This window comes from Hyperolius riggenbachi, chromosome 7 (genome assembly GCF_040937935.1).
Source record: "Hyperolius riggenbachi isolate aHypRig1 chromosome 7, aHypRig1.pri, whole genome shotgun sequence".
NCBI lineage: Eukaryota > Metazoa > Chordata > Amphibia > Anura > Hyperoliidae > Hyperolius > Hyperolius riggenbachi.
The window spans coordinates 106,594,091-106,620,519 of record NC_090652.1 but is presented as its reverse complement, the minus strand read 5'-3'; the positions used below and the strand labels follow the sequence as shown (position 1 = coordinate 106,620,519).

The 26,429-nt window shown below is 43.7% G+C and overlaps 1 protein-coding gene across 1 annotated transcript in view; it reads right to left on the bottom strand.

Annotated features, from left to right (window-relative positions):
- The window catches only part of MAD1L1 (mitotic arrest deficient 1 like 1), a 1,144,984-nt gene that overhangs the window by 847,486 nt on the left and 271,069 nt on the right, over nucleotides 1–26,429 (bottom strand). Inside the window, exon 11 of the mRNA XM_068244499.1 lies at nucleotides 16,543–16,687. Coding sequence (XP_068100600.1) covers nucleotides 16,543–16,687 — 145 coding nt within the window. The remainder of the gene's footprint in view (nucleotides 1–16,542; nucleotides 16,688–26,429) is intronic.

Below are 26,429 nucleotides of genomic sequence, written 5' to 3'. Positions count from 1 at the left end.
GCGCAGGCGCTCTGACGGCTGTCGGCTCCGAAGTAGGCGGAAATACCCGATCGTCGTCGGGTCGGCTCTACTGCGCAGACGCAAGTTTCCGGCGCCTGCGCAGTAGAGCGGACCCAACGGAGATCGGGTATTTCCGTCTATTTCCGTGCCGAAAGCAGCCACAGCGCCCCCCCGCTGGAGCCAGCAAAGGTAAATATTGAAGTTACAGTCGGCTCTGTCGCCGGCTGTTCGGAGGGCTGCAGCGAGACCCCCGTGGGACAGAGGACGGCGTGGGAAGCCTCATTAGGATCCGGAGGCTTTCCCCACCCGAGGTGAGTACCCCCCAGGGGAGGTTTTTGATGTTACAGAGTCTCTTTAAGCAATACCAGTTGCCTGGCTATCCTGCTGAGTGATTTGCCTTCAGAAGTGTGGATCACACCAGAAACAAGCATGCAGCTAATCTTGTCAGATCTGACAAAAATGTCAGAAACACCGGAGCTGCTGCATGCTGCAGCAGGTTAGCCAAGCAACTGGTATTGCTTAAAAGGAAATAAATATGGCAGCCTCCATATACCTCTCACTACAGTTCTCCTTTAAGGAACTTTTAAAAGAGTCAAGATTAACCTTTCAGTTTATAGTCAAATCATCTTCAGGCTTCCATCTCATGTAAGCCAATAAATGGCATAATTCTAATTAAAAAAAGTAAATCTTTAACAAAAGATGTGAAATCAGTTAATAACTAAACTCTCACTAAACAGTTTCTTCTGTCATTTTTCTGTTCAGTATGTAAGTGGAAAAATAAACTCACTTTCTTTAGAAAAATACCCAGAAGAGTAAGAGGATTTTTAAGAATAAATGCATGTTTGTGTTTTACACCACAATCAAAAAAATAATGCAAATAAGCCTATGGGGGGAGGGAGGGGGGGACCTATCTTCTTATACAATATTCTTACACAAAAAGCCTCAAATTAAGAAATGACAAGGAGTTATTCTAATTTCAGACTTGTTGAAGGTTGACACAGACTATTAACTCCGGGGTCAGCAGTGATGTATAATGATCCGAGTTTCTTATTACTGTAAAATTGCTTTCGTAAACCTTCAGTTCTATCTGTCAGGAGAAGCAAAACAATATTACAAGTGTGAGGAGAGAGGCGGCAGCTTCATTCCGAGCAAAAGGGGAAAAAATGCCATCTTAATCTTTTGTTCTACAGTCAGGAATGTGTGGCTGAAAAAAATGTGAGAAAAACTAAACACAATCTATATCCATGCAGGAGATGGAGACATGCCTGGAACGTTCCTGCTCATTCCTACAGGTATCATTTCTGAATACACAGCACACAGCCTTGACTGAGGTTTTTTAAGAAATTCAGAATATGTAACTATTCAGGCTTTGTTGTAAAATCACTCTTCATCAGCCACTTTACAGCCTATGAGCAGACGCATGGAATTAATACCAGAACAATCTCTTGAGAAGCAGTCTCATACCTAAATATCAATTATATCAATCAAGTGTAACTACACAGAAAATAATTAAAAAAAATGTCTGGATTCTAAGAGGGCAAGTCATTTTTTTTTATTTTACCAAAAGCATGTAAATTCTTATGTGTGAATACTTAAATGTCTGACATAATCATGAAACACATGGAGCGCTAGAGCAAAAAGGCAGCAGGGTACTGTAAGGCTCTGTTTCCACTTGAGCAGAGAACTGACTTTTTTTCTCCGTTGTCTACTTGTTACTAAGTGGAGAGTCTGCAGCTTTTATGTTATACATAGGAGTCGTTCACATTTGACACGCTGCCACGGATCTGCGGCAGTAAGCGGACTGCACTTCTGTGAGGTCCGTGAGAATTCCAGGCAAAGCAGATGCATTCCCCTATATAGCCTATGGGGGAGCACATCTGCCCCAGCCGCATCACTGCGGACCATCAGAGCGGACATTCCTGCATTGATTCTGATCTGAAATCCTGCATACTGGTAGGAATGCTAAATATAAAATATTTAGATGTAGTTCACATCTACTTTTTACAACCCAAAAAATGTAATATAACACCAAGGTATTCTGGGAGACTGTAATTAGACAATACACAAATGAACCGCTCTGTTTGTAAATTGTACTCAGTGGTGGAAGATATGTATATGTTCCAAACAATGTATCTATGCATTCTATAGAGAATCAATTCAATGATTACCCAGCAAGCTCTTGGTGAACCAGAACTCCTAGAACTAAGGGGCTACAACGGACCAAACACCCTCTTACTAAAATGCTATGGAAAACAAAAGTTTGCTTTCTTAAAACAAATAAACAAGGAGAGCCGTGATGGCAAATTATTTGCATGTGCAGTGCGACTGTAAAATAGTGATCGGGAACCAAATTGTGGTAATGGAAACCATACATAAAACAAATTTCCACCATTTGTCTAATTTATGATGGTGGTAATTGGCGGTATTCCATATACTGCGCATTCCCGCAAAGCTCCTGCTCCGCGAGACGGAACGCGACAGGGACCTCCCCAACGCGCTCAGCGTCTTGGCCACGCCCACCGATCCTTCACCCCACCTAGGGGCTTTCTCAAGGTAAGGATTTCTTAAAACAAAGTATTTGCAATAATTCAGGTTGCAGTTAGCTCAGATATTTCCACTAGTGCCTCACTGCTGAAACATGCAAATTATCCATTGTTGTCCCTGTGAGCTAAACAAACCTCTAGATCCGCTGGAATGCATTTCAGTGTGTGTGCGTCTGCATTGCCAAGCATTGGCTATATTAAGCAGAAAGGGAGCAGTGTTGGTAGCAGGAAAATAGTTCAGTGTGTGGATCTGAGCAAAGTTGTCTACGGCCAAGCTAAGATGCTAGACAATTTCGTCAGGGCAGCTCAAAAACAAAATGTATTGTGTGTGGTGCACCCAGTATGCAGCGATTAGTAAATGTGAAAAGTTGTTTAAGCGGAATATAACCCTGCATTTCAACTTTGCTCTAAAACATTATTTACAGTATATTATATGCAACCAGCATTTTTTTTTTACTAGACCAGCATTGGAAGGGTTACACAGGGCTTTAAAGTCCCTGGAGATTTTTGCAGACGCATCCGAACTTCAGTTAGATACTTTTTGTTTACAAATAAGTGTTTATTGTGACTCATCTCTCTCACTGAGAAGGAGCTTGGAGGACAGCCAAAGAGTGTGTAACTGTTTGTCAATAGATACATCTAACTAAATAGAATGCAACTATCTGAACGTCTGCACGGAACTTAAAACCTCTGTGTTTAACCCTTCCAATGCTGGTCTACTAAAAAAAAAATGCTTTTTGCATATAATATGCTGTAAATAATGTTTTAGAGCAAAGTTGAAATGCAGGGTTATATTCCGCTTTAAGGAAGGGCAACATTTCAAACAAGGACAGGTTCATGGGCAAGCGATAACACTCATATGAGAAAAGTCTTAAAACACATGCATTGTTTTGTCCATCCCCAAAACTACATTGACTGGGCATGTGTTCCAGGCCTTCTTGTGTCTTGGTGTGTAGTCAGTCCATCTTAAAGCAAACTTGTAATTTGTGGGGAAAAAGTAGATAGTACTTAACTATAGTCCAGAGGTTATTGATCCAATCCGCGAGCCCACTGCTTCTGCGCAGAGTCCCTCTGAGTATATCTGACAAGAGCTTCTCAGATATGTTATCATGCCCACATTCCCCTCCATGTACAAGTGAAGCCATTCTGAGTATGTGTGAGTACAGCCTAGTCTGCACAGTAAGACGAAGCTGCACGTGTACAAGTGTCTCCAGTGCGCTTGGTAGTATGGAGCGGAAGTGGGGAATGAAGAAGAGGGTCCGGGCCAGAAGCGGTGGGGTTGAGCAGGACATAGGAAGCCTCAAACACTCAGAGGCTTCCTTCTAGTTAGGCAAGTATCTTTTTTCCCCAAGTAACAGGTTTGCTTTCAGTCCTGAGGAGCGTTTCCTCTTCACCAAGTTGAAGCATTGGGTAACTAGCCATTTCCCAGAATGAATGTAAGCATGTCAATCCGCAGTCCCACATACGTCTCACATATCCTCTCTCATTGCTCCTACTCTTGTGTTTTGTAGTAGCACTTCACCAATGCCAGGTTTTCATGTTTCATCCATGTATGGTTTATTGCAGTAGCTCCCAGACAGACAGTAAAAAGATAACCAGACAGCAAAGACCATTTGGAAGAATCAACAAAGTGCATATAATACAGCAAAGCACATATTGTAAAACATGCGTGTGGACACTGACACAGTATTACAGCATTGCCAAAGAATGGTAATGAGGCATACACATTTCTTTTTCCTTTACATTTTTTCAAATCACCATATTTTCAGATCAGCACTTAATTTATATCACCATCGAGAGCTGCAGTGTTCCATATTTAAGGCAAGTTAGTAATGCACAGTATATAGTTCTTAGATTTAAAACAGTAAATATCTCCTCCTCCCAGGGCAATAATATACTTGTAGATAATCAGATCATCAAACAAAGTGTAAAAACCTGATAATAGTGTCTCTCTCTCTAAATAAACCATATCTCCACACTGCTGCATCCTCAAACACTGTTCTTAAAGCGGATCCGAGATGAAAAACTAACAAGTAACTATCTAAAGTTTAGATAGTTTACACAGCATATCTAGCTGAAAACAGCTTCAAAAGTTTATGATTATTTATTCCTGTGATACAATGAGGGCACCCATGTTCTGTTTGTCACATTGTCACAGGCTGAGGGCTGGAGATGCTATCAGCTTGCCTGTGTGTAAATTCAGTCCCCTCTCCTCCTCCCTCCTCCCCTCTGCCTCTGAAATCAATGGCTAGTAACCTCCTACTACAAAAATACGCGTTGCCGCATTCCGCACACGTAGATATGCGGCAACGCGTATTTTTGTACGCGTTGCGGTCCGCAATAGCGCTAATTGCATTGGTGAATGCGTCCAATAATACGCATGGCGGCCGGCGACTGGTGAATCGTCAAAAACGAAACTAAGTGACAGCGGGGGACCAGAGGATTCCAGAGCGGCGCCGAGGGCACAGGACTGCTGCAGGGGGCTGGTAATAGCCCCAGGTAAGTGAAACTCTTTACCCCCCGTTCAGTTAAGGTTCCCTTTAAGGAAACCAGAGACTATTTAAGCAAAGTTTTATCCATACCTGGGGCTTCCTCCAGTCCCATGCACACGGATCACTCCCACGCCGCCGTCCTCAGTCTTCTGTATCGGCGGTACCCCACAACTTCGGCCAGTCTGCACAAGATAAGTGCGCCCTCTACGTATCTCTCCAGCGGCTGCCAGAGAGATACGTAGAGGGTGCACTTCTCTTGAGCAGACTGGCCGAAGTTACGAGACCGGTATCACCGATACAGAAGACTGAGGACGGTGACGTGGGAGCCATCTGTGCGCATGTGGAATCCCTATGTATAACACTTTTAGTTTAAATAGTCTCTGGTACACTTTAAGGCCCAGAGCTCTTTTTCCCATTCTTACTCTGATCACTGCAGTTGTCTCACAGTACTTACAACACTAGCCCTGCTGTAGAAAAAAACAAAACGGGATGTTAACAATATGTCTGCTTCAACGAAAGCAGGAAGTAGAAACTCTACAGATTTATTTAAGGATTTGTATCAGCTGTAACAAAAATGGTTGTCTTTAAAGGTTATTATGCTGTTGCTTATCTTACAGAGCAGAAAGAAAATTCTGAGTTCAGGTCTGCTTTAACACATAATTAGTAGATTAAAGGAAAGGTTCAGGGAGGGTGGGTAAAAAATCAAAATCAATTTCCACTTACCTGGGGCTTCCTCCAGCCCGTGGCAGGCAGGAGGTGCCCTCGCCGCCGCTCCGCAGGCTCCCGGTGGTCTCCGGTGGCGCGCCCGACCTGGCCAGGCCGGCTGCCAGGTCGGGCTCTTCTGCGCTCCAAGGCCCGGAACTTCTGCGTCCCACGCCGGCGCTCTGACGTCATCGGACGTCCTCCGGGCTCTACTGCGCAGGCGCAGAACTACTGCGCATGCGCAGTAGAGCCCGGAGGACGTCCGATGATGTCAGAGCGCCGGCGTGGGACGCAGAAGTTCCGGGCCTTGGAGCGCAGAAGAGCCCGACCTGGCAGCCGACCTGGCCAGGTCGGGCGCGCCACCGGAGACCACCGGGAGCCTGCGGAGCGGCGGCGAGGGCACCTCCTGCCTGCCACGGGCTGGAGGAAGCCCCAGGTAAGTGGAAATTGATTTTGATTTTTTACCCACCCTCCCTGAACCTTTCCTTTAAATCTGATCACTGCTCTGTGCTATGTTACCCTTCCCTGTAACTCCCCCTCCTACTTCCTGGGTACAAACCAGAGAAAATGATGTGCAGATGGCATTGATGAGACCTAACTTCAGATCACAGATATACAGCTTGCAAACAGCAGTAGTGGAGTGTTTCAAGTGAGAGGAAAGGGAAAGCTGGCAGAGACGGCACACAGGGATCAAGTTCTAGCAGAGAAAGGTTTTAAATAGGTATTCAAGGTGTCCCCTTTTTCCCTTTAAAAGGGGGGTGTGAGTAGGAGACAGTTTGGAGTTTAGCTCTACTGTTTTTAGTAATTTCATACAGACCCAAAATATTTATAAGTACACTTATTCATTTACTTTGCCCATTATTGTAATTGTCCCCTTTAACCTCCATATAGTAATAAAATTAGCATTCCACTATAGTCTTCAGGTACTGCTTGCCACACATGTAGTAGTCTTCTTATACGAACACGGCAATGCTTTAAATAGTATTGCTACAGCTTGTAAGGTATTTCTGTTCAATAACAAAGGTAACTGAAATCATTTACAAGGTTGAGAAAGTTTTCATGCAAATATAAGAATATGCTGGTTGTTATTGATCTGGTATTGGATGAGGAAAACTGCGCAGTGTAGCTTATTTACCAGAGAAAAAGGATGTGGGACTCATAAGCTGCGTATGATGAATAGACAGTGGGAGATGTGCCTGACATTCAGAAAACACTTTAATCACTGAGCTCTGTCTCACAGGCAGCTCCGCAGCTATAGGCCAGCACAAGTCACTTATATGATTAGTATTGATTGTCTCACAGACACCTCACAAACACAATAGTTTGAAACAATCAGTCGACTTTAATCAATGTTCACCTAATTCGCCACCTTAAGACCCCACTGAAGAAAATCATTAAATCCACAATTTAAAGCAGCAGCAGCTCTTTCTAATCTAGTTCACACACAGGTGCCTTTTTGAGTTACACAGAATTACTTCTAAAGATAAAGACAAGTATTTGGACACAGCCGTGAAAGCCTATCAAGATATGAAAAGGTCTACAGAAGCGCAGGCAAATCACAAAAGACAATCCAGTTATGTATTTGTAATAAAACAGAGTCCATGTCTAAAAGGTGTATTTCCAAACTCCACTATCATCTCCCCCAAACAACCATTAATTTACGGGGCTATGGAAATATTTTCAAGCAGATGGTATTGATACTCATCTGCTTTCCTTTTTTATAACAACCATCCCCATTGTTATTTAGGTGGCTTTTAATTAAATTGAAGAGGAGGGGGTGAAAAAAAGGCTAATATAAATCAAAAATGTATTATGGTGTAAAGGCTCATACACACGTCGGATTTTTGCGAACGACCCGTCGTTTGAACGTTCCGTCGTTCGCGCATCAAATCCGGCGTGTGTACAGACTATCGTTCGGGTGATAAGACTGGTTTTCAAGAAAACCAGTCTTGTCACCCGAACGATAGTCTGTACACACGCCGGATTTGACGCGCGAACGACGGAACGACGGAACGTTCAAACGACGGGTTGTTCGCAAAAATTCGACGTGTGTATGGGCCTTAAGGCTTACACCATAATACATTTTTGATTTATTTTATCCTTTAAACAGCAATTCAGTTATAGCAAGCAGAGCACCTCTGTAGGTGCTCTGCTTGGTATAACTGAATTGATGTTGTTTATCCCCTGCTTAGTGCCTGAAGAAGTGGGCTGTGCCCGCGAAACGCGTTGCATCTTTGGGTTATTTTCAATAAATGTGTATATCTATATATTTACAGTCCTTGGTGTCTGCTTTAACGGAGGCGAGTCCACCACTTCCTCCCAGCAATTTTTTAAAAATTTTATGTACCTTTATCCTTCTGGCGCCTCTGTTCACCTACCAATATCTAATCTAAGCTGGCAGTTCATACATTCCTCCACACTCACTTGCAGCCATGGCGCCCAAAAACACACTTAAATTACTACAGTTCAGTAGGTAGTTGCTTTAACCAGATATTAGGCATCCCATAGGGAGCAGAGGGATCAGACTGTAGAACAGCAATAAACAGCAGGTATAGTGCAATCCTGTACTTCTCACAGAGATAGTCCCATAGATATCAGTACAGCAGCAACTGACAATCATACACAGATGATAGCGCTGTTTATCTCACCACCTCCGTCATGCAATTCCTTCAGTGGGTACCCACACTGTCAGCAACTTGCCACTGGGGTTTGGATGTTTGGAACGGAATTCCGCTTGTGCTCCGTATATGCCGGTGCATTAGCTAGCACTCCAGCAGCCAGGCATAACACCCTCTCCCATGCGTTCGGATCGTACAGATCACCAGGACGCCAGCGGTAACTTCCGCAATCTGGTCAGCGTGCAGAGTGTAGAGTAGGTCACATGGACGCACAGGCTCGCACATGGACGCACAGGTTCCACCCATCTACGCGTTTCCCGCCCCTAAGTTGGGTGATTCGTCAGGATGTCCACTAAGGCGTTCAACAGTCCTTCCTTATAGCTTCCTCCCCATGTTAGCTCCTCCCCTCTCTGCTGCGTGCCATACAGCCTCATTGTGGAGATTCCGTGCAGTGCACTCGGACATTTGGGGGAAAGGGAGGCATATCATTGGCTCTAACTGTTCCTATAGGTATGTATGCTACAAAGTATAATACTTCAACATGGATTATCAGTATGACAGAGACTTTTTGGCTCCACAGTCCCAAGTCCTCACAAAACCCATCCATTAAAGCTTATAGGACAGCGATCAAGATAAGGGGGAAAGAGCAAGTGACTAGTAAAGCAATACATGACAGTTTTTTTTCTTCCTTTTTTTCTTCCCCTTGACATTAAGCAAAAGACATTCACCACATGCAAACATCTCATATGCTTCACAAATACAGGCACACCTATTTCTATGATCAGAGTCATCTCAAGAGTATGCAACCTTTTTCAAATGGGGTTTAAGACTAAATTCATTATTAAGGCCACATGGGGATAAGGTCTGCAGTTTAAAGATCCACATACTTTTCTTACAGAGGAGTTCATTCCTCCAATCCCCACGTCTCCCAGAGATCTTCAATTTATAAATCCCCTTAAAGGGAACCTTAACTGGCGGGGGAAAAAAATGCACTTACCTGGGGGCTTTCCCAAGCCTCCTGCAGCCGTCCTGTGCCCGCGCCGGTCCTTTGGTGCCCTCCGGTCTCCCTCCGCGGCTAAGTTTCGTTTTCGGACGACTGCCAGTCGTCCTCGGGCAAAGCGTCCTCTTCTTCCCTATTCCCCGTCGTAAAGAGCCGTAAAGCGCGTCCGCATGACGCGTTTGGTGTCATGCGGACGCGCTTTACGGCTCTTTACGTCGGGGAATGCGGAAGAATAGGACGCTTTGCCCGAGGACGACTGGCAGTCGTCCGAAAACGAAACTTAGCCGCGGAGGGAGACCGGAGGGCACCAAAGGACCGGCGCGGGCACAGGACGCCTGCAGGAGGCTTGGGAAAGCCCCCAGGTAAGTGGATTTTTTTCCCCGCCAGTTAAAGTTCCCTTTAAAAAGTGTACCCTGCAATTTCGATCCATGTTGCTCTGCATAGTGTCTGCCTAATGTGTCCATATTTTTGTTTACAATATTGCCCATATGCTCCAATATACGTGCCTTCTTCAGAGCTCTTTCTGTCATCCCTATATACATAAGGCCACAGGGACAGGTGACCATATACACTACTCATTCTGAATTACAGTTAATAAATCACTGGATCCTATATTCCTTTGATCCTCCACTGTCCCAGAAAGTTTGGGCCTTATGTATATAGGGACACGCCTTACACTTACCGCATCTATGCATTCCCACTACCGGTACTTTATTTAACCAAGTTAACAATTAACCTAGAAAATGTTTTACTGGAAAAGGTTAAAAAAACTGCAGCTCGTGCCCTTTTGCTTGGGATGCATATATGCTGGTTTCCAGTGGCAACTAATCATTTTCTTTGAAAATCAGCTCTGTAATATAAAAGGTGGAAGCAGGACAAACATTTCAGGAGAAACAACATTCTTACATACAATGTGAAAGGAAAATAAAGGTACAGAACCACTGACTTCCCTCTACCTGAGAGACTGAAAATATAAACTAAGTAATCAGACAGTAAGCAGATCCCCATTAAATCGCTAGATACATTCAGCTTACTATTCTTATTTTACACATGTTCACTTCAGTTTATAGAATAAGACTAAAGCCTGAGGCAAACTGTGCTTGCCCTTCCTCACTCAATAAGCATCAAGTCATTAGTCAATTGTCAAAAGACTAAGGCCCACTAATGAGAATGAGCATTCTGATTCGTATCGCCCTACCAAATAATTTCGAACTAGAACTTAAAGAGGAACTCCAGTGAAAATAATGTACTAAACAAAAGTGCTTCATTTTTACAATAACTATGTATATAAATGATTTAGTCAGTGTTTACCCATTGTAAAAGCTTTTCTCTCCCTGATTTACATTCTGACATTTATCACATGGTGACATTTCTACTGCTGGCAGGTAATGTCACTGGAAGGAGATGCTGCTTGCTTTTTTGGCAGCTGGAAAGAGCTGTAAACAGCTAATGGGTATCCAAACCAGATGGGTATCCAAATGGGTATCCAAACCAGATGGGTATCCAAATGGGTATCCAAACCAGACCCGCATTTCAGGTAACCTGCGGTTACCCGACCAGATGCCGGCCTCAACTTCACATTGCATTCCAGCACTCGTATACTTCCTCTTTCACGGGAAGAAAGAGGTAGTACTCGGAGAGCTGAAACCCAATGTGGAGGGTAGTGGACAGAGGCAGAGACCAGGGTGAGTTAACCTCACCCCTCCAAAAATAATTTGGAACAGTGGTACGAATCGGAACGCCCATCTCTACCCACCAATATCAACATTAACGGCTAATTTTAAGATCAGTTGCCCAAGGGAGCAGCTGACTGATAGAAGAAAGGGCACAGTTCAGGATGGTGTCACAAACCCCAAACAGTGAACAGTTTGAGTGAGTTTAGCTCCTGATGTAACAGGTTTGGTTACAAAGTCACCTACTTATTTTATTTATAAAGCACCAACATATTACGCAGCGCTGGACATTCGTTAAAGTTAGACAGTTTTTAGGGGTGACATACAGCAATAAGACATTACAGATTTGTATTGTCTTATTGTTGTAGGTCATTGAAGTATTCAGATTTGTACTTAGCAATGTGCAATGATACCACCCTTTATTAGGGATAATCAGAGAAACAAAAGAGAATCTGCAAACTGCAGGAAATTCCAAGTATTCCATTCTAATTCATCTTTCATACATTTAACTTGCATAAACGGCAACCCGATTAGCTGCTATGGCTTACCACAGTTAAAACATTTCCAGAACAGGTCAGTGTACACAATATACACGCAATGCAGTTTTCTGTTTGCTGAACAGCTCCACCTAATGGCTCATGGGCACAGCACATCCTGTAGGAGACCCACTTTGAAGCAGCAGGGAGAAAGCTGCCACTTCATAACTTTAATCAAAAAAGAATAGGAAGATTCCAGCTTCTGAAACAGGGTGAAGAGATTAGTCACAGAGAGGTACAGGACAGAATGCATCCTCTTCTTTCATAACAGCAGACAGCGAAGCCTCTGATTATATAATTAACCTACACTACATGCCACACAGGCCTTCAAAAGAAATCTTGCTTTCTACAATGCAATATTTGTTCAATTTGATATAAAAGACGGCAGGAGGCTATGTAAATCAGTTGCATTTCAATTATTTTTCTCTCCGCTTGTTTCTGAGCCCTGAAATGACATCGAGCAGCAAAATAACAATTTTCCTACTCACTTCCATATGCGGGAAGCCCGTATATTTCCATTTGCTTGAACTGTTTTGATATGTGTCTGAGAAAGCCTGGATGATGACTGTTATTTCGCATGCTTCCATCCCCAACAGAAGCCAATAAAGAAAGATCCATCATGAGAAGCCTTAAGTAAGAATGTCATTTGTTCATTGTTAGAGTCTCAATTCAGACTCCCATTTCTAAAGCATATAATAGTAAATGTGTACTATTGTGCAATGCAGAATGTTTCGCGCATCTGTACTTTTTGATATAAATGTATTAATAGTTTCTGCCTGTCAGTATCCAGTGCCACCTTATTACCAATAGAGTGGGGTACCCTTCGCAGCACAAACCAGATCCTCTGCAGCTCTTCCCTGCTAAAAGTGTAATGAAGCATTCAGCCCTCATGCTCCATGTGTATTCATAGAAGCCAGTCATGCCTGTAATTAGGAACCATTTATTATTGTCCTATTCTACTTTTAATATAATGTAAGAGGCTGTTAGAAAGGATTTTTTTTATTGCACACACAATAGGAAGAGATCAAGAGCTTGTAATAAAAAAAACAAGCAAACAGTTATATACCCTCCTCACATACCTATTAAAAAAGTTCAGTCCCCAAGGCAAGTAAGAGTGTGTGTGTGTGTGTGTGTGTGTGTGTGTGTGTGTGTGTGTGTGTGTGTGTGTGTGTGTGTGTGTGTGTGTGTGTGTGTGTGTGTGTGTGTGTGTGTGTGTGTGTGTGTGTGTGTGTGTGTGTGTGTGTGTGTGTGTGTGTGTTAGATATAGATATAGATATAGATATATATATATATATATATACACACACACATACACATACACACACATACATATACACATACATATACATACACATACACATACATATATATATATATACACACACACACACACACACATATGTATAGTTGGTGGACTTACCTCCCTCGTATTAAAAAAAAAAAAAAAACGGACTATGAGACATTACTATAAGTCACAGTAACATTTATTAAATACTCCAGAACGGGCAACGCGTTTTGCAGGTCAATATCCTACCTCATCAGGCAATACATTGGAGAATGCATTGTCGGGTCTGTGGCATGGCCGAGCGCCTCGGTCTACCTGCCACGCTACAGACCCGACATTGCATTCTCCAATTTATTGCCTGATGAGGCAGGATAGTGACCTGTGAAACACGTTGCACATTTGGAGTATCTAATAAATGAAAATGTTACTGTGACTTATAGTAACGTCTCAGTCAGTTTTTTTTCTACGAGGGAGATAAATCAACCAACTTCCCCCTTTTAAAACGGATTTTAAATCGTTTTTATCCTTGTTGGCGCCTCTGTTTACACATCTGCTAATAATCTAGTCCTCCCTTGGTGGAGGGGTGTATCCCCATCTTCTTCCTATCTACAGAGAGCAACTTCTTAAACCTGAGTGGGGTCAGGTTCTAATTCTCCCCCCCCCCCCCCCCCACCTTTCCAGTGGTTGCCTTTGCGGCGACCTCTGATTAGGAGTATAACCATTGTGATGTTTTATATTTCACTACTACTGATCGAAATACTACACTATATTAGGCTCTCGGTTTTCTTGTCTTTTATTTCAAGCAGTCTTTTAGCCAGGTGCTCCACTCGGCTAATTTTGGTGAACATCCGGCCGTCATTGGCTCATCTCCTCATCCTTTTCCTATACGGTAAGCACAGTTGCCCAGTGAAGCACCGGCCCTCTCGTCGCACCCAGATAGAAAAAATTCTGGGGAAAACACTGGGTGCTATAGTCAAAATCTGTGAATTATTTAGTTACCAATATAAGGTACAGTCATAACAGCTGAGGCACCTCCTTCTTTCAGGTATAGATCTACAGTAAATGGAAAATGCCACCAATACTTGAAGAGCAGCAGTAAGTATGGCTTGACAGTACATTTGCCTTTGTGCTTCTGCTTTATATTCCCTTTTCCGGTCCAGTGTGCTAGACAAATGGTTGTTTCCAACTTGAAACTGTCTAATGCCATGACACTTCTTGCTGTTGGAGTACTAGTGGCATATATACATCCTGGATAAAAAGCGCTCTTGAAGTCAGACTGGGGCGAAGGGTCTATCTTTAAGCAGGACAACGACATTACGCAAATGACCTCAAGTAAACTTTTTTAACGTTGTTATTATGGGGTGTTGTGTGTAGAATTCTGAGTAAAAAATGAATTTTATCCATTTTAGAATAAGGCTGTAACAGAACAAAATGTAGAAAAAGTGATGCACTGAATACTTTCCGGATGTAGAGTGTGTGTGTGTGTATATAGATCTATATATGAAGGATGTGCTATATTTATGTATATTTGAAGGCTGTGCCTCATCTATTTTAAATTATATCTGTACATAAAAAAATGCAGACCCATGTGAAGGTAGTCGGCAATGGCACTACTCATACATCTCTCAAGACTGAACACAAAGTTGAAGCCATATAAGTGTATCATAGCCTCTAATCTTGCGAAGAATATCAAGCAAAGCCAGTAATATACGGATATACTAGACACCAGCAGTGTTACACAGCAGCCCCGCAGTAAAGTGATGCTGAATTAATTATATGCAGCATAATGTTATATGTGGTTATTTATACACAATGCAACTCCATCAATCATGTAACTCCCGGTGATGAAAAGGAAAAGGTCAGTATGTTGTGTTATTGCTATTGCATTATGGAAAGCTATATGACCAAGGCAGCCAAGAAACACATTTACAAAACTGCACACATAAAGGCGCTCAGACTGGGCTGTGTGAATGGGAAAAGCAGCATGAAAACGAAGGGCTGGGGCGTAAGAGCCAGTGACGGGCCACCTACAAGTTACCTTCAAAGCACTGTGGGAAAAATAAACATGGATTAAGCTGTGAATTATACACAGTAAGTGTTGGAAAAATAAACAGTTTTCACTGGATGATAGGAACAGGCGTTTCTCAACACAACTGTACAAACTGCAGCGACTCTAAAACCTTGTATGAATGAACAGACCATGTATGCAGTGCAAGGAGACTCCCTATTAAAGCAGGAGGATTAGCCATACTATGCCAGTGAAAAAAAACAATATATAGGTAGATAAATACTTGATCTACTTGCATAACACATGTATTGTACTGCTAACGTTTTAATTTCAGTGAATTTTATATAGTAAATGAAGATAATTATGTTCCTGGAGGGAACCATGTCTTTTGCCCACAGTTTGAGGCTAAATACTGATGTCATTTCTTCCCTTAAGTTTTTTCTTTTCTCCTCCAATCACTGAGTCACCTCAGCCTTGCTTGTAAACACAAGTGAGCAGAGGATCATGTTTCAGCTAGGTAGGGAAATAAAGGGAAGAGGAGGAACATATAGATAAAATGAACCCCTAGCATACAACTGTTTGGCAATGGCAATTAAAGGGCCAGTGCTAAGGTATGTGATAACTCCAAACAATAAAAGCAGAAAAAGTTTTGAAAGTTTTGAATGCAGGATTAGCATCTTTATCACTTAATACACTCAGACAAGTTGCAGTTGAAATTTGATTTGTATGGTGACAATCCCACTTTAAAGTGAGGCACATTCAAAAGGTACAATGTGTACTGTCCTCGACCAAGGCTACTGGTCGGGGCCACATCTGCAGAGAAGAGTGTGTGTGTACACTGGCCCTGGCCCCCTCGATGCATCAGTGGTTAATGTGCCACATTGGGCATTGTTCACTCACTTGCCTTGACTAATCTGTTGTGTGGCACCTCGTCAGCCCTTCTCCCCTCTGCATGGTAACAGAACGCATTGCTGTTCTGTACAGTATTCGACCCAAAACTGTTGCCAGGAGGATCAACCGCAGATCTTTGCCGGGCGACAGTCCTCACACATGCATATAAGGCTTAAAGTGTACCTGAGGCGGTGTAAAAAAAAAATTAGATACTCAAGAAGAGGAAAGCCTCTGGGTCTTGCAGAGGCTTCCCATGTCCTCCTGGACCCACCATTGACAAACATGGCCCCTCAAAACATATCCAACGCTATGCGCCATGTGCAGTATGGCCATGCTTCATCGATGAAGAGGAACATGTATACGAACTTCAAGAGGGTCCAGTGGTTTCCCTCTTCTTAGGCAAGTGTCTGCTTTATTTTTTTTTCATGCCGCCTCGGGTTCTCTTAGAAGTGGACTTAAAATGATCTGAAATAACTGTACTTGAGGTAAGGCAGCATTCTAGAGAGTGCATGTACATCATGATATGTTAATTGGTGTTTCAGCATCAGCAAGTCCCTTAATTATGATGAAAATCTGGCCAGTACCAGGCTGCAGGCCCAATTCCTGCACAATCCCTTGCCCATTCTCTTTACTGGTTCAATGCTGTAGGATGTGGCTAAAAGCAACAAGGGGTCCCATTTCACAGCTCCGGCTGTGCTGACAAAACTGTAAGGTGCAATGAATGCAGCCTTAGTTTCTGTAAACAGGAATTACTTGAGGCCCATTTTAAACAGTTTTGGCTCATCATAACTTACCTTACTAAGCAGCAGCACCCTCTTCTGAAGGCGCCTCACTAGACCCTCAGCCTGTTCTCGCTTCTTTTTCTCATCTAGGAAGCTGGCTTGTAATTTCAAGAGATCATCTTGCAATTTCTGACGGCTATTTTCCAACACACGGGCACTGGAACAAAGCAGAACACTGTCATCAATACACACATAAAAACAACAATGCATAACAGTAAAACAAAAAAACAAAACAAAAAAAATAGCTATTACAAAACAGGCTCCATGAAAATTAGTGGTAAAGGTCATAGAAACAATACAGATTAAACTTGTTTTTCATAAATAAAACAAAAATAAAATAATGAGGTCACCTGAAACAAGCCTGCAGCTTGTTACTGAAAGTGAACCTCCAGACTAAAAACCTACTCAGCAGCACTGAAAAGGCTTGGTGTTTCTTAGTTTCACAGCATCAGAACTATGTTTTTCTTACCCAAAACCTCATTTTTAGCTGCACAGAAGCTAAGCTTCGCCCCATCAAAGAAATCTGCCCGGGCATTTTTCCCCTGATACTGTGCAAAGCATCATGGGATTTCTGATGTTGTTCTTGTTGCCTAGTGTGCACAGCTAGGTGGGGTGATCAGGACACCAGACAGTTTGCACTGTGTCTCATGCTCCCTCTCACCTCCTTTCAACCAAAAAGATGGCTAACCCCATGAAATCACAAACATGTGCCTGTTCTTTCAAAATAGGGTGGATAAGAGATTATGTGACCTATTTTAATCAACATAACTAATGTAAATCACAGTATGTGTGTTTAGGCTGAAGTTCCTCTTTAAGTCAGACTTCAGTAAGAAATATCTGATTTGCATGCTTGTTCAGGGTAAATGGCTAAAAGTATTAGACAACAATCCCCTGCATGTTACTATCGACAGACGCCGAGAAGGCCTTTGACCGGGTGAGCTGGCAGTGGATCAACTCGGTCCTGCACAAAAAATATTGGAGAACATTTGATGTCATGCATTGATGCCTTGTACTCATGTCCCACAGCAAAGTCAATGGCCTTTTGTCAGACCCCCTTACAATAAAGAATGGCACAAGGCAGGGATGCCCCTTGTCACCCTTAATCTTTGCCTTGGCTTTGGAACCCTTTCTGTGCCACGTGAGAACAAAGGAAGACATAAAGGGTATTGAAATTGGTGCGACAAAACACAAAGTTGCTGCTTATGCTGACGACTTGTTGTTTTTAGTAACTAACCCACTGATTACACTCCCCAATCTATTAACTGAATTCGACATCTTTAGTAAACTTACATACTTTAAAATTAATTATGACAAGTGTGAGGCTTTCAATGTGGGACTGCCAAATGAGACCAAAGAACAATTGGAACATAACTTCCCATTCAAATGGAAACAGCATCACATCAGATACCTTGGAACGAATATCTCTGATTCCCTGAGTAATGTCTACACACACAATTTCCCTTCTATTTTACGGCAAATGGCAACAGACTGCAAAAAAAAAAAAAATTAAAAAAAAAAATAAAAAAAAAAAATAGGACCTTCCTCAGATCTCGTGGTTAGGCAGAATCACAGTCATAAAAATGAACCTGATGCCCAGACTGTTATATCAGTCTTTCAAACTCTACCAATCCCAATGTCCTTTCTACATCAAGCCCAGTCTATATTCAATAAATATATTTGGAGAGGCAAAAACACTAGAATTAGAAGAGAAATACTTTATAGACCCAAACACAATGGAGGGTTGGCTGTACCAAATGTGATTTACTACTGCTTTGCCGCAGTTCTTACTAGGGCAGTGGGCCAGACATGCTCAATCTAAACAATGGACGATTCTAGAACAAGAGCTCGCAACTCATAACTTATGTAACCTACTGTGGTTAGCCACATCTGCCTCCATACCATGGTCTTTCCCCTCTGTGCGTCCGGACGCTTCAAGTATTTGTTAAGGCGTGGAAGTTGACGGGGATATCCCCCTGGCCTTCCCCACTGTTACCGCTAATTGATAACCCACACCTTCCAAAGTATAGTGGGACGAACGCACACAAAGCTTGGAAAGAGCTTAAGTCATTGAATTTATCGAATATCGTGGGTGAGGGAGCATGGCTGGCCTTGACGGACCTCAGACGTTTGTATAGGAAACCAGACTTAGATTGGTGGGGTTATTTTCAAATTAGATATATGCTAAGACATCTAGACGTGCAGCCTGTAGGGTTGAGGAAACTGAATTCGAGGATTTATGTCATGGCTCTGACCCGGTAGAAAAGGCAATCTCCAAGATCTATCTTCTGCTAATTACACAATCAGACCAGGGTGTGCCATTCCTTGATAAATGGGAAAGGGAAGTAGGCAAAACATTCACTCCAGCGCAACAAGAGAAAATGTGTATCTATGCCCACAAGACATCCCTATCGGACAAAATACAAGAGACCAACTGTAAAATCCTTTCACAGTGGTATTACACACCCCTTAACCTCCCTGGCGTTCTGGACGAGCTGAGCTTGTCCAGTAACGCTGCAGGGCACCGCTCAGCCCCTGGTGGGCCGATTTGGATAATTTTTTTTTAAAACACGTAGCTAGCACTTTGCTAGCTGCGTGTCTTACCTGACCGCCACCGATGCGCCGCTACCCGCCGCATAAGTGGGCCCCCCCGCAGACCCCTTGCGCAGCCTGGTCAATCGCCGCCAGGCTGCGCTATGGGGTGGATCGGGACTCCCTTTGACGTCACTATGTTCGTCGCCATGGCGACGGGGGCAGCCCTACAGGAAATCCCGTTCGGAACGGGATTTCCTTATGGGCATGATCGCCGGCGGCGATCGGAAGGGTGAGAGGGAGGGAGCAGGGAGGGGGGAATCATGTAGCTAGTTCTAGGCTAGCTACAGGATATATATATAAAAAAAATAAAAAAAAAAGTCGGGCGAAAAAAACCCTCCCGCAGAACGCCCAGCAGGTTAAGCTACATAATCTCTTTCCAGGGCTGGAAGATAGATGCTGGAGATGTGGAAGAGACACTGGCTCGCGTCTGCATCTTTGGACCTGTCCACTCCTCTCGGGTTTCTGGAAAAAAATAGAACGGCTTCTGAGACATGTCACGGAGCAAGAGGTACCATTCTCTCTGGAATTTTACCTCCTACACCACAACTCCTCGTCGAAGGCCTATAAAAAAAGAAAAATTGGTAGTCCGGCATATATTAAACGCAGCTAAATGTCTTCTTGTGCGGAAATGGCGAGATGTTACTCCGCCTAGCTCGAGTGAACTAATTGCAGAATTGGATCACATTTATTCAATGGAACAATTAACGCATTGCTCCCTGAATAGATCAGAAGCCTTTCGCAAAACATGGTCGTTCTTTGTTTAGGGAATCAGAGGACTTTACCAAGGTACTAGAGGGCTTACTGTAAAGAAGGGCTACATGGGGAATTCGAGGGTTTCCCTGGAGTTGACACTGGAGGTTCTTTCAAATTACTTAAATAAATGAGGGGGGGAGGGGGGGGGGGGACAAGACATGTCATGCTCACACGAGTTCGACTTAAAGGTAAAGGTTTAAATAAAACATTCTTTTGCATCTTATCTAACAAAATCTGCAGTTGCTGATTATACTAGGATTTTTGTTAGTAAGTCTTATTACTACATTGGTGTATCAACGCTAGCTTTATTATAATGGAGCTGCGTCTCCAGATGTTTAAAATGTTAAAAGATCACCTTTGGCTAAATTTAAGCTTTCCTGAAATTTGTTATGTTAATTGTATCAACATGTTAAAACAAAACAATAAAGAATATAAAAAAAAAAAAAGGATTAGACAGCAATGATTAGCAAGACAGCAAGGGAATCTGCATTGTTTTAAAGGAACTAAACACGGTGACCTTCATATTACTCACAATTCTGGTGTGCTTTAAAGGAATACTGTAGGGGGGGTCGGGGGAAAATGAGCTGAACTTACCCGGGGCTTCTAATGGCCCCCCGCAGACATCCGGTGCCCGCGCAGCCGCTCACCGATGCTCTGGCCCCGCCTCCGGTTCACTTCTGGAATTTCTGACTTTAAAGTCAAAAAAACCACTGCACCTGCGTTGCCGTGTCCTCGATCCCACTGATGTCATCAAGAGCGCACAGCGCAGGCCCAGTATGGTCTGTGTCTGCGCAGTACACTCCTGGTGACATCAGCGGGAGCGAGGACACAGCAACGCAGGCGCAGTGGTTTTCTGACTTTAAAGTCAGAAATTCCAGAAGTGAACCGGAGGCGGGGCCGGAGCATTGGGGAGTGGCTGCGCCAACACAGGATGTCTGCGGGGGACCATTAGAAGCCCCGGGTAAGTTCAGCTCATTTTCCCCCGACCCCCCTACAGTATTCCTTTAACCTGCATGCATGCAACTAATCTTGTCAAATTTGGCAAAAATGTAAAATAATTGATCTGCATATGCTTGTTCAGGGTCAATGGCTAAAGGTATAAAAGACAGAGAATCAGCAGGACAGCCAGACAACTAGCATGGTTTAAAAGGAAATATATATGGCAACTTCTTTATCCCTCTCACTTCAGTTGTCCTTCAACTATTAGGGCTAAGTAGTGCCCCCATCTGCAAGAAAAGCCTATGCTGCAGAGATAGTATAGCTGCCTAATGTGCAGCTTTACTACCAGAAAGGCACACAGTGGCTTACCAAAGTGTCGCATTAGAGGGTCTGTGGATTATCTTGAATAGGATATAAACCTTGATCCCAAAGGATAAAAGCTTTTCCCAATACAACTTGGTAAAAATCTACAACAGGGTTTGGGGAGAAAAAAAAAATCTTTGTTTATATGTAAACCTTTGCTGTGTTTATGCAGCCCCTGGGTTTGTCAGCTATTTCAATGCTCAATTACTGTGCCAGAAGAAAGGAGGTGTCAGTGAATTGTAATAAGTCACTCAGCAGTTTTTCTCAAAGTGTAACACTCAACGCATTGAAATAGTTAGGTTTACGGAGACAAGAGATTGAAAAATTACCTAATTGCATGCTGATCAAGCTCAAATCACTCCCAGTGAGAGTGGCGTGAGGCTGCAGTTCCTATTTCCCTATTTAGTAAATGTTTATTATTTGGCATTAACAACTGGGCAAAAACAATCTTGCTGTTAAGTATCAGTATGAAGATCAGCTGTTGCTTTCAAAGTGCCACTTGTGTGATTTGTGCCCAGAGCACAAGCCTCATAATATTCTATGATGTGCTTACAGACAAGCCAATAAAACTAAGGTACGGTGCCCTGCGTTTCCATTTGCATCTCTCATTGGCCATCCCTAAATATGATTATAATTATGTATTTTTTTTTTTCCTTATACAAAATTTTTTATTGTAAAATGCAACAGAATACAACAAGCGATTCAATACAGGCTATTCAAAATAAGATACATATAAATGTGTATACACAACCAATCGTACACATGCGTAATGGTGAAAAAGAGAGGTGGCATCATTCTGCTTGACAATACAAGTCCTTAATCAGCAACAGATCCCTTTGTCTGACATTTACACAACCCATAGGGTAGTCAGCAAGGGGGTGTGCCCAGTTAATAATTATGTAAAATCTTAAAGAGAACCAGAGATGATTTAAAAATAACTTTTATACATACCTGGGGCTTCCTCCAGCCCCATACGCACGGAACGCTCCCACGCCGCCGTCCTCTGCTGCCTGGATCCGCCAGTACCGAGTCCCGTCATTGCCGCGAGTCGGCCAATCGGCCGGCGGACTTGGCCGATTCTCCGCATCACACGGCGCTCCCTCTATACAAGTATGCATGAGGCTGCCAACTGCGCAGCCACATGCATACGGGTATGGAGGGAGCCCCTGTGATGCGGACAATTGGCCACGTCCGCCGGAAGTGACGAGCTCAGTAACCAGTCTCTCCCCATCCACCCCCGGCACCCTCAGTAACCCCTACCTCTCCCCATCCACGCCCAGCACCCTCGGTAACCTCCACATCCACCCCCAGCACCCTCGGTAACCTCCGCCTCCCCACATGCACCCCCAGCACCCTCGGTAACCTCCGCCTCCCCACATCCACCCCCAGTACCCTAGGGTAACCCCAGTCTCCCCACATCCAATCTCAGTAACCCCCGTCTCCCCCATCCATCCCCAGCACCCTCAGTAACCCCCATCTCTCCCCATCCACCTCCAGTAACCAGTCTCTCCCCATCCACCCCCAGCACCCTCAGTAACCTCCATCTCCCCGCATCCACCCTCAGCACCCTCGGTAAACTCCGCCTAACCACATCCACCCCCAGCACCCTTGGTAACCCTTGTCTCCCCACATCCACTCTCAGTAACCCCCGTCTCCCCCATCCACCCCCAGCAACCTCAGTAATCCCCGTCTCCCCCCATCCACCCCCTGCAACCTTAGTAACCCATGTCTTCTCCCATCCACCCCCTGCAACCTCAGTAACCCCTGACTCCCCCCATCCACCCCCAGCAACCTCAGTAACCCCTGTCTCTACCCATCCACCCCAAACAACCTCAGTAACCCCTGTCTCCTCCCATCCACCCCCAGCAACCTCCGTAACCCGTCTCTACCTATCCACCCCCTGCAACCTCAGTAACCCCTGACTCCCCCCATCCACCCCCAGCAACCTCAGTAACCCCTGTCTCCTCCCATCCACCCCCAGCAACCTCCGTAACCTGTCTCTACCCATGTGAAACCTGGGGCTGGCCCTGACAGTGAATGCTCTGAAAGCACCACCTGCTAGGCACAGCCATGAAATAGCACATTGCAGGCCTGAGTTACTTAAACAATTGCAGACAAAGGCGCATGTATAGATTTTCATAAAGGGCTGGTTTACACTCACAATACACAATCCCCTAACAAAGGTTTTGCAATGTGATTTTTTTTTTTTTTTTTTTTTTTTTACGAGAACCAAGGGAACGAGAATCACATTGTTCCCAAAATGCTGCAAGCAGCACTTTTGCAGGTTTGAAAACAAATTGTTCTAAAGTGAGCACTTCCATATGCTTCCACTGAAGTTGGGCTTTTCTGATCACCAGCAATCAGCAACACTGCAGAAATGACTGCAAAAGTACCCCAATGTGAACCAGACCCAACGCTGGTAAAATGGCTTTTCCTTCATAAATTTGGTAACTACGCTCATCCTGCAACTCAGACCAAAACTGTATTCCACACCTACACTGCCATAAGGGGCCCATACACTCAGCCGATTTTCTGGCCGACCGATCGATCGATCGATTGATCGTTTGCAAATCGGTTGGCCAATCGACTGATCGATGGCCGATTTCGATCGATTTCGATGGATTTCCGCCGACCAGGCAGGATGGAAAATTTAGGTCGATCTGATGAGATTGCTTATCAGTTTGCATTGGCCTTAATGGAAATCTGATGGCAAAAAAATGCCATCAGATCGAATTTCAATAGATTTCAAGCTGAAATCTATTGGAATTCTATCCTGGTAAAAAATGTTCTAAAAACGCATCAGATAGATCATCAGATGCATTTTTTATCTATCTGCTGCCAATCTGACGAGTGTATGGGCACCTTTAGAGTGTATTTTGCTTCTACTACTCTTATTGTTTCACTATCGGATATGGAGGACGGCAGATCAACCTCCAGCTTTCATACACAATGCAAATCTTATCTACAGCAGAAAGAAAAGAAACTTCTGTTCAGAAAAATGAGAAAAACCTTAAGTTATGCTTCAAAAAACTCTACAGCTTTCAAGAGCCCTGAAGTTCTCCGGAGAATAGAAGGTGGCACACAGAGCAAACAAAGCCTTGAAAAATGGCATCTTCCTGTTAAATGTAATTATCGCTGTGCTCCGTCTAATAGTATATTTAAGTGATATTACTGCCATATATGCGTCTTCCTTGGGGTACAAGTCATTAAAATAAAGTACAAAGCAAAACTAACAATGTGTTACTTTTGATAAACTGAAAAGCAATTTTGTGATACAGTTTAATTCCAAACTCCTTATAGTTCAATGTTATAATCACCGGCTGTGAAATCGAGTCTTTTCAGCTGCAAATTCAGGTGGGAAGGTTCACTGTTTGGGCTTTAAATCTTACCATGAAAAACAGATCATTTAATTGCATAAGCTCCATCACTGCTTCTGCTCAAGGTTTTAATTAGTTTACAAAAGGAAAAACTTGCTGTGATGCATCAACTTACATAAAGGCAGATAAATCTGAATGGCAGTTTTCCTCCACACCATCTCTCTGTGAACTTAACACATGAGAGGTGAGAGATTCCCATTAACCCATCTGCTCTGCTTTCTGCTGAGGCACACCTGAGACAACCATTTCCTGAAACACAAAGCTAAATGTGGGCACACACTAGGCAACGTTTATAGCAGATTAAAAACAAGAACCATGAGTATCTATTACAGCAGAATTACAGTTTGGCATTTTGTATCATTTAAAACCTGTCTCCCAGCCATTTACTGCCTAACTACCGGTACATGTCCTACGGACTGATTACCCAAACTAAAGTGTAAAAATCATAAATCCCCTCCTGGTCACAGTCACCCAACACCTCATTCATATGCATGAGGGATGTCATCCGCCAGGGATAGGCAAGGCTGGATTAATAATTTTCGTTCCTCTAGGCTAGGGGTGCCCATGGTTTTTTTGGTCCGTGAGCTACCTTGATAACTACCAAGTCGATGTGATCTACCGCCAACACCCCCCTCCCAAAAAAAAATAAAAAAATATTATATATATATATATATATATATATATATATATATATATATATATATATATATATATATATATATATATATATTGGTATCAACTAGTAAGTAACAATACAGTTCTCCTGTGGCAATTGTGCATGCAGTTTAATCAATAGATCCACAGAGTCTTGTGTATGGCACATATTAACACTTAGCTGGAAGTAATTATTGGACCAGTAATCTCGGTAGGTTCATGAAGGTGTTGGCACAGTGAAAGAAGTAGATTTATTCATCTAGTCTGGAATGTGACAGCGGTAGCTGCTTTATCCCCACTGCCCCAGCCGGCAGCAGGACAGGAGACGCTACACGCGGGTGGTGTGATGCTGGAATTCATGTCAGCGTGTCAGGCAGGCAAACCAAGGAGCTGCTTGATTCCTCAGTCCCAACCTTGCAGATGTAGAGCGCTGGTGAAACGTCCCCTCCTCCAGACTGGATGTGACATCACAGGTTTTTCAGCCATACTGATTGGCTGTTGCCCACAGGAAGGGGAGGCACGGACACATTCACTGACCTCATTGGCCAGTGCTGTACTTTCAGCAAGCAGTGCTGAGGCGCTGCTTGTGACCTTGTCTAAAGACCTGCAAGACCTGGGAGAGGCGTGGCCACATGGTCTGCAGCATCACAGAGGAGGGGGAGTAGATGCTCACCATTTGTTCTTCTCCCGCTGCACCCACGCTTCTCCCCTTCAGGAGTGGTTCATCAAGTAGAATTAACTTCTCAATTTCTCAGTCCATCCTAAACACTGGCATGAATAAGAACTTGAGTTTGACACCTTTGCTCTAGATGAATGCTAGTGTTAGAAGACTGGAGAGCGGTTGACCCTGACACCAGTGGTTAGCGTGGGCTCTCCTGTTGTGTAGAATCTAAGTGGCTAAGTGGGTCTTCACCAGAGCACCCCACAAGGGATGATGGGCCACTACCCCAACTGGGCAACAGACAACTTTGCTGCCTAGTACCCACCAGGTCAAGATCCCCAGGATTGCCTCACCAGAGGCAGAAAGAACAACTGATTGTGCTGTGGGAGGCTGGAAGCAAGGTCAGATACCAAGCAATGGATCAAGGAGGCTGGCGGCAGACAAAGTCAATAAGCCAGAGATCGAGATGGGCGGCAAACAATGTAGTTAAGAGAAAGGCCAAAAGGTCAGGGCTGGCAGCAGGCAAATTATACTGTAATTATAGCTATTGGGAGAGTAAA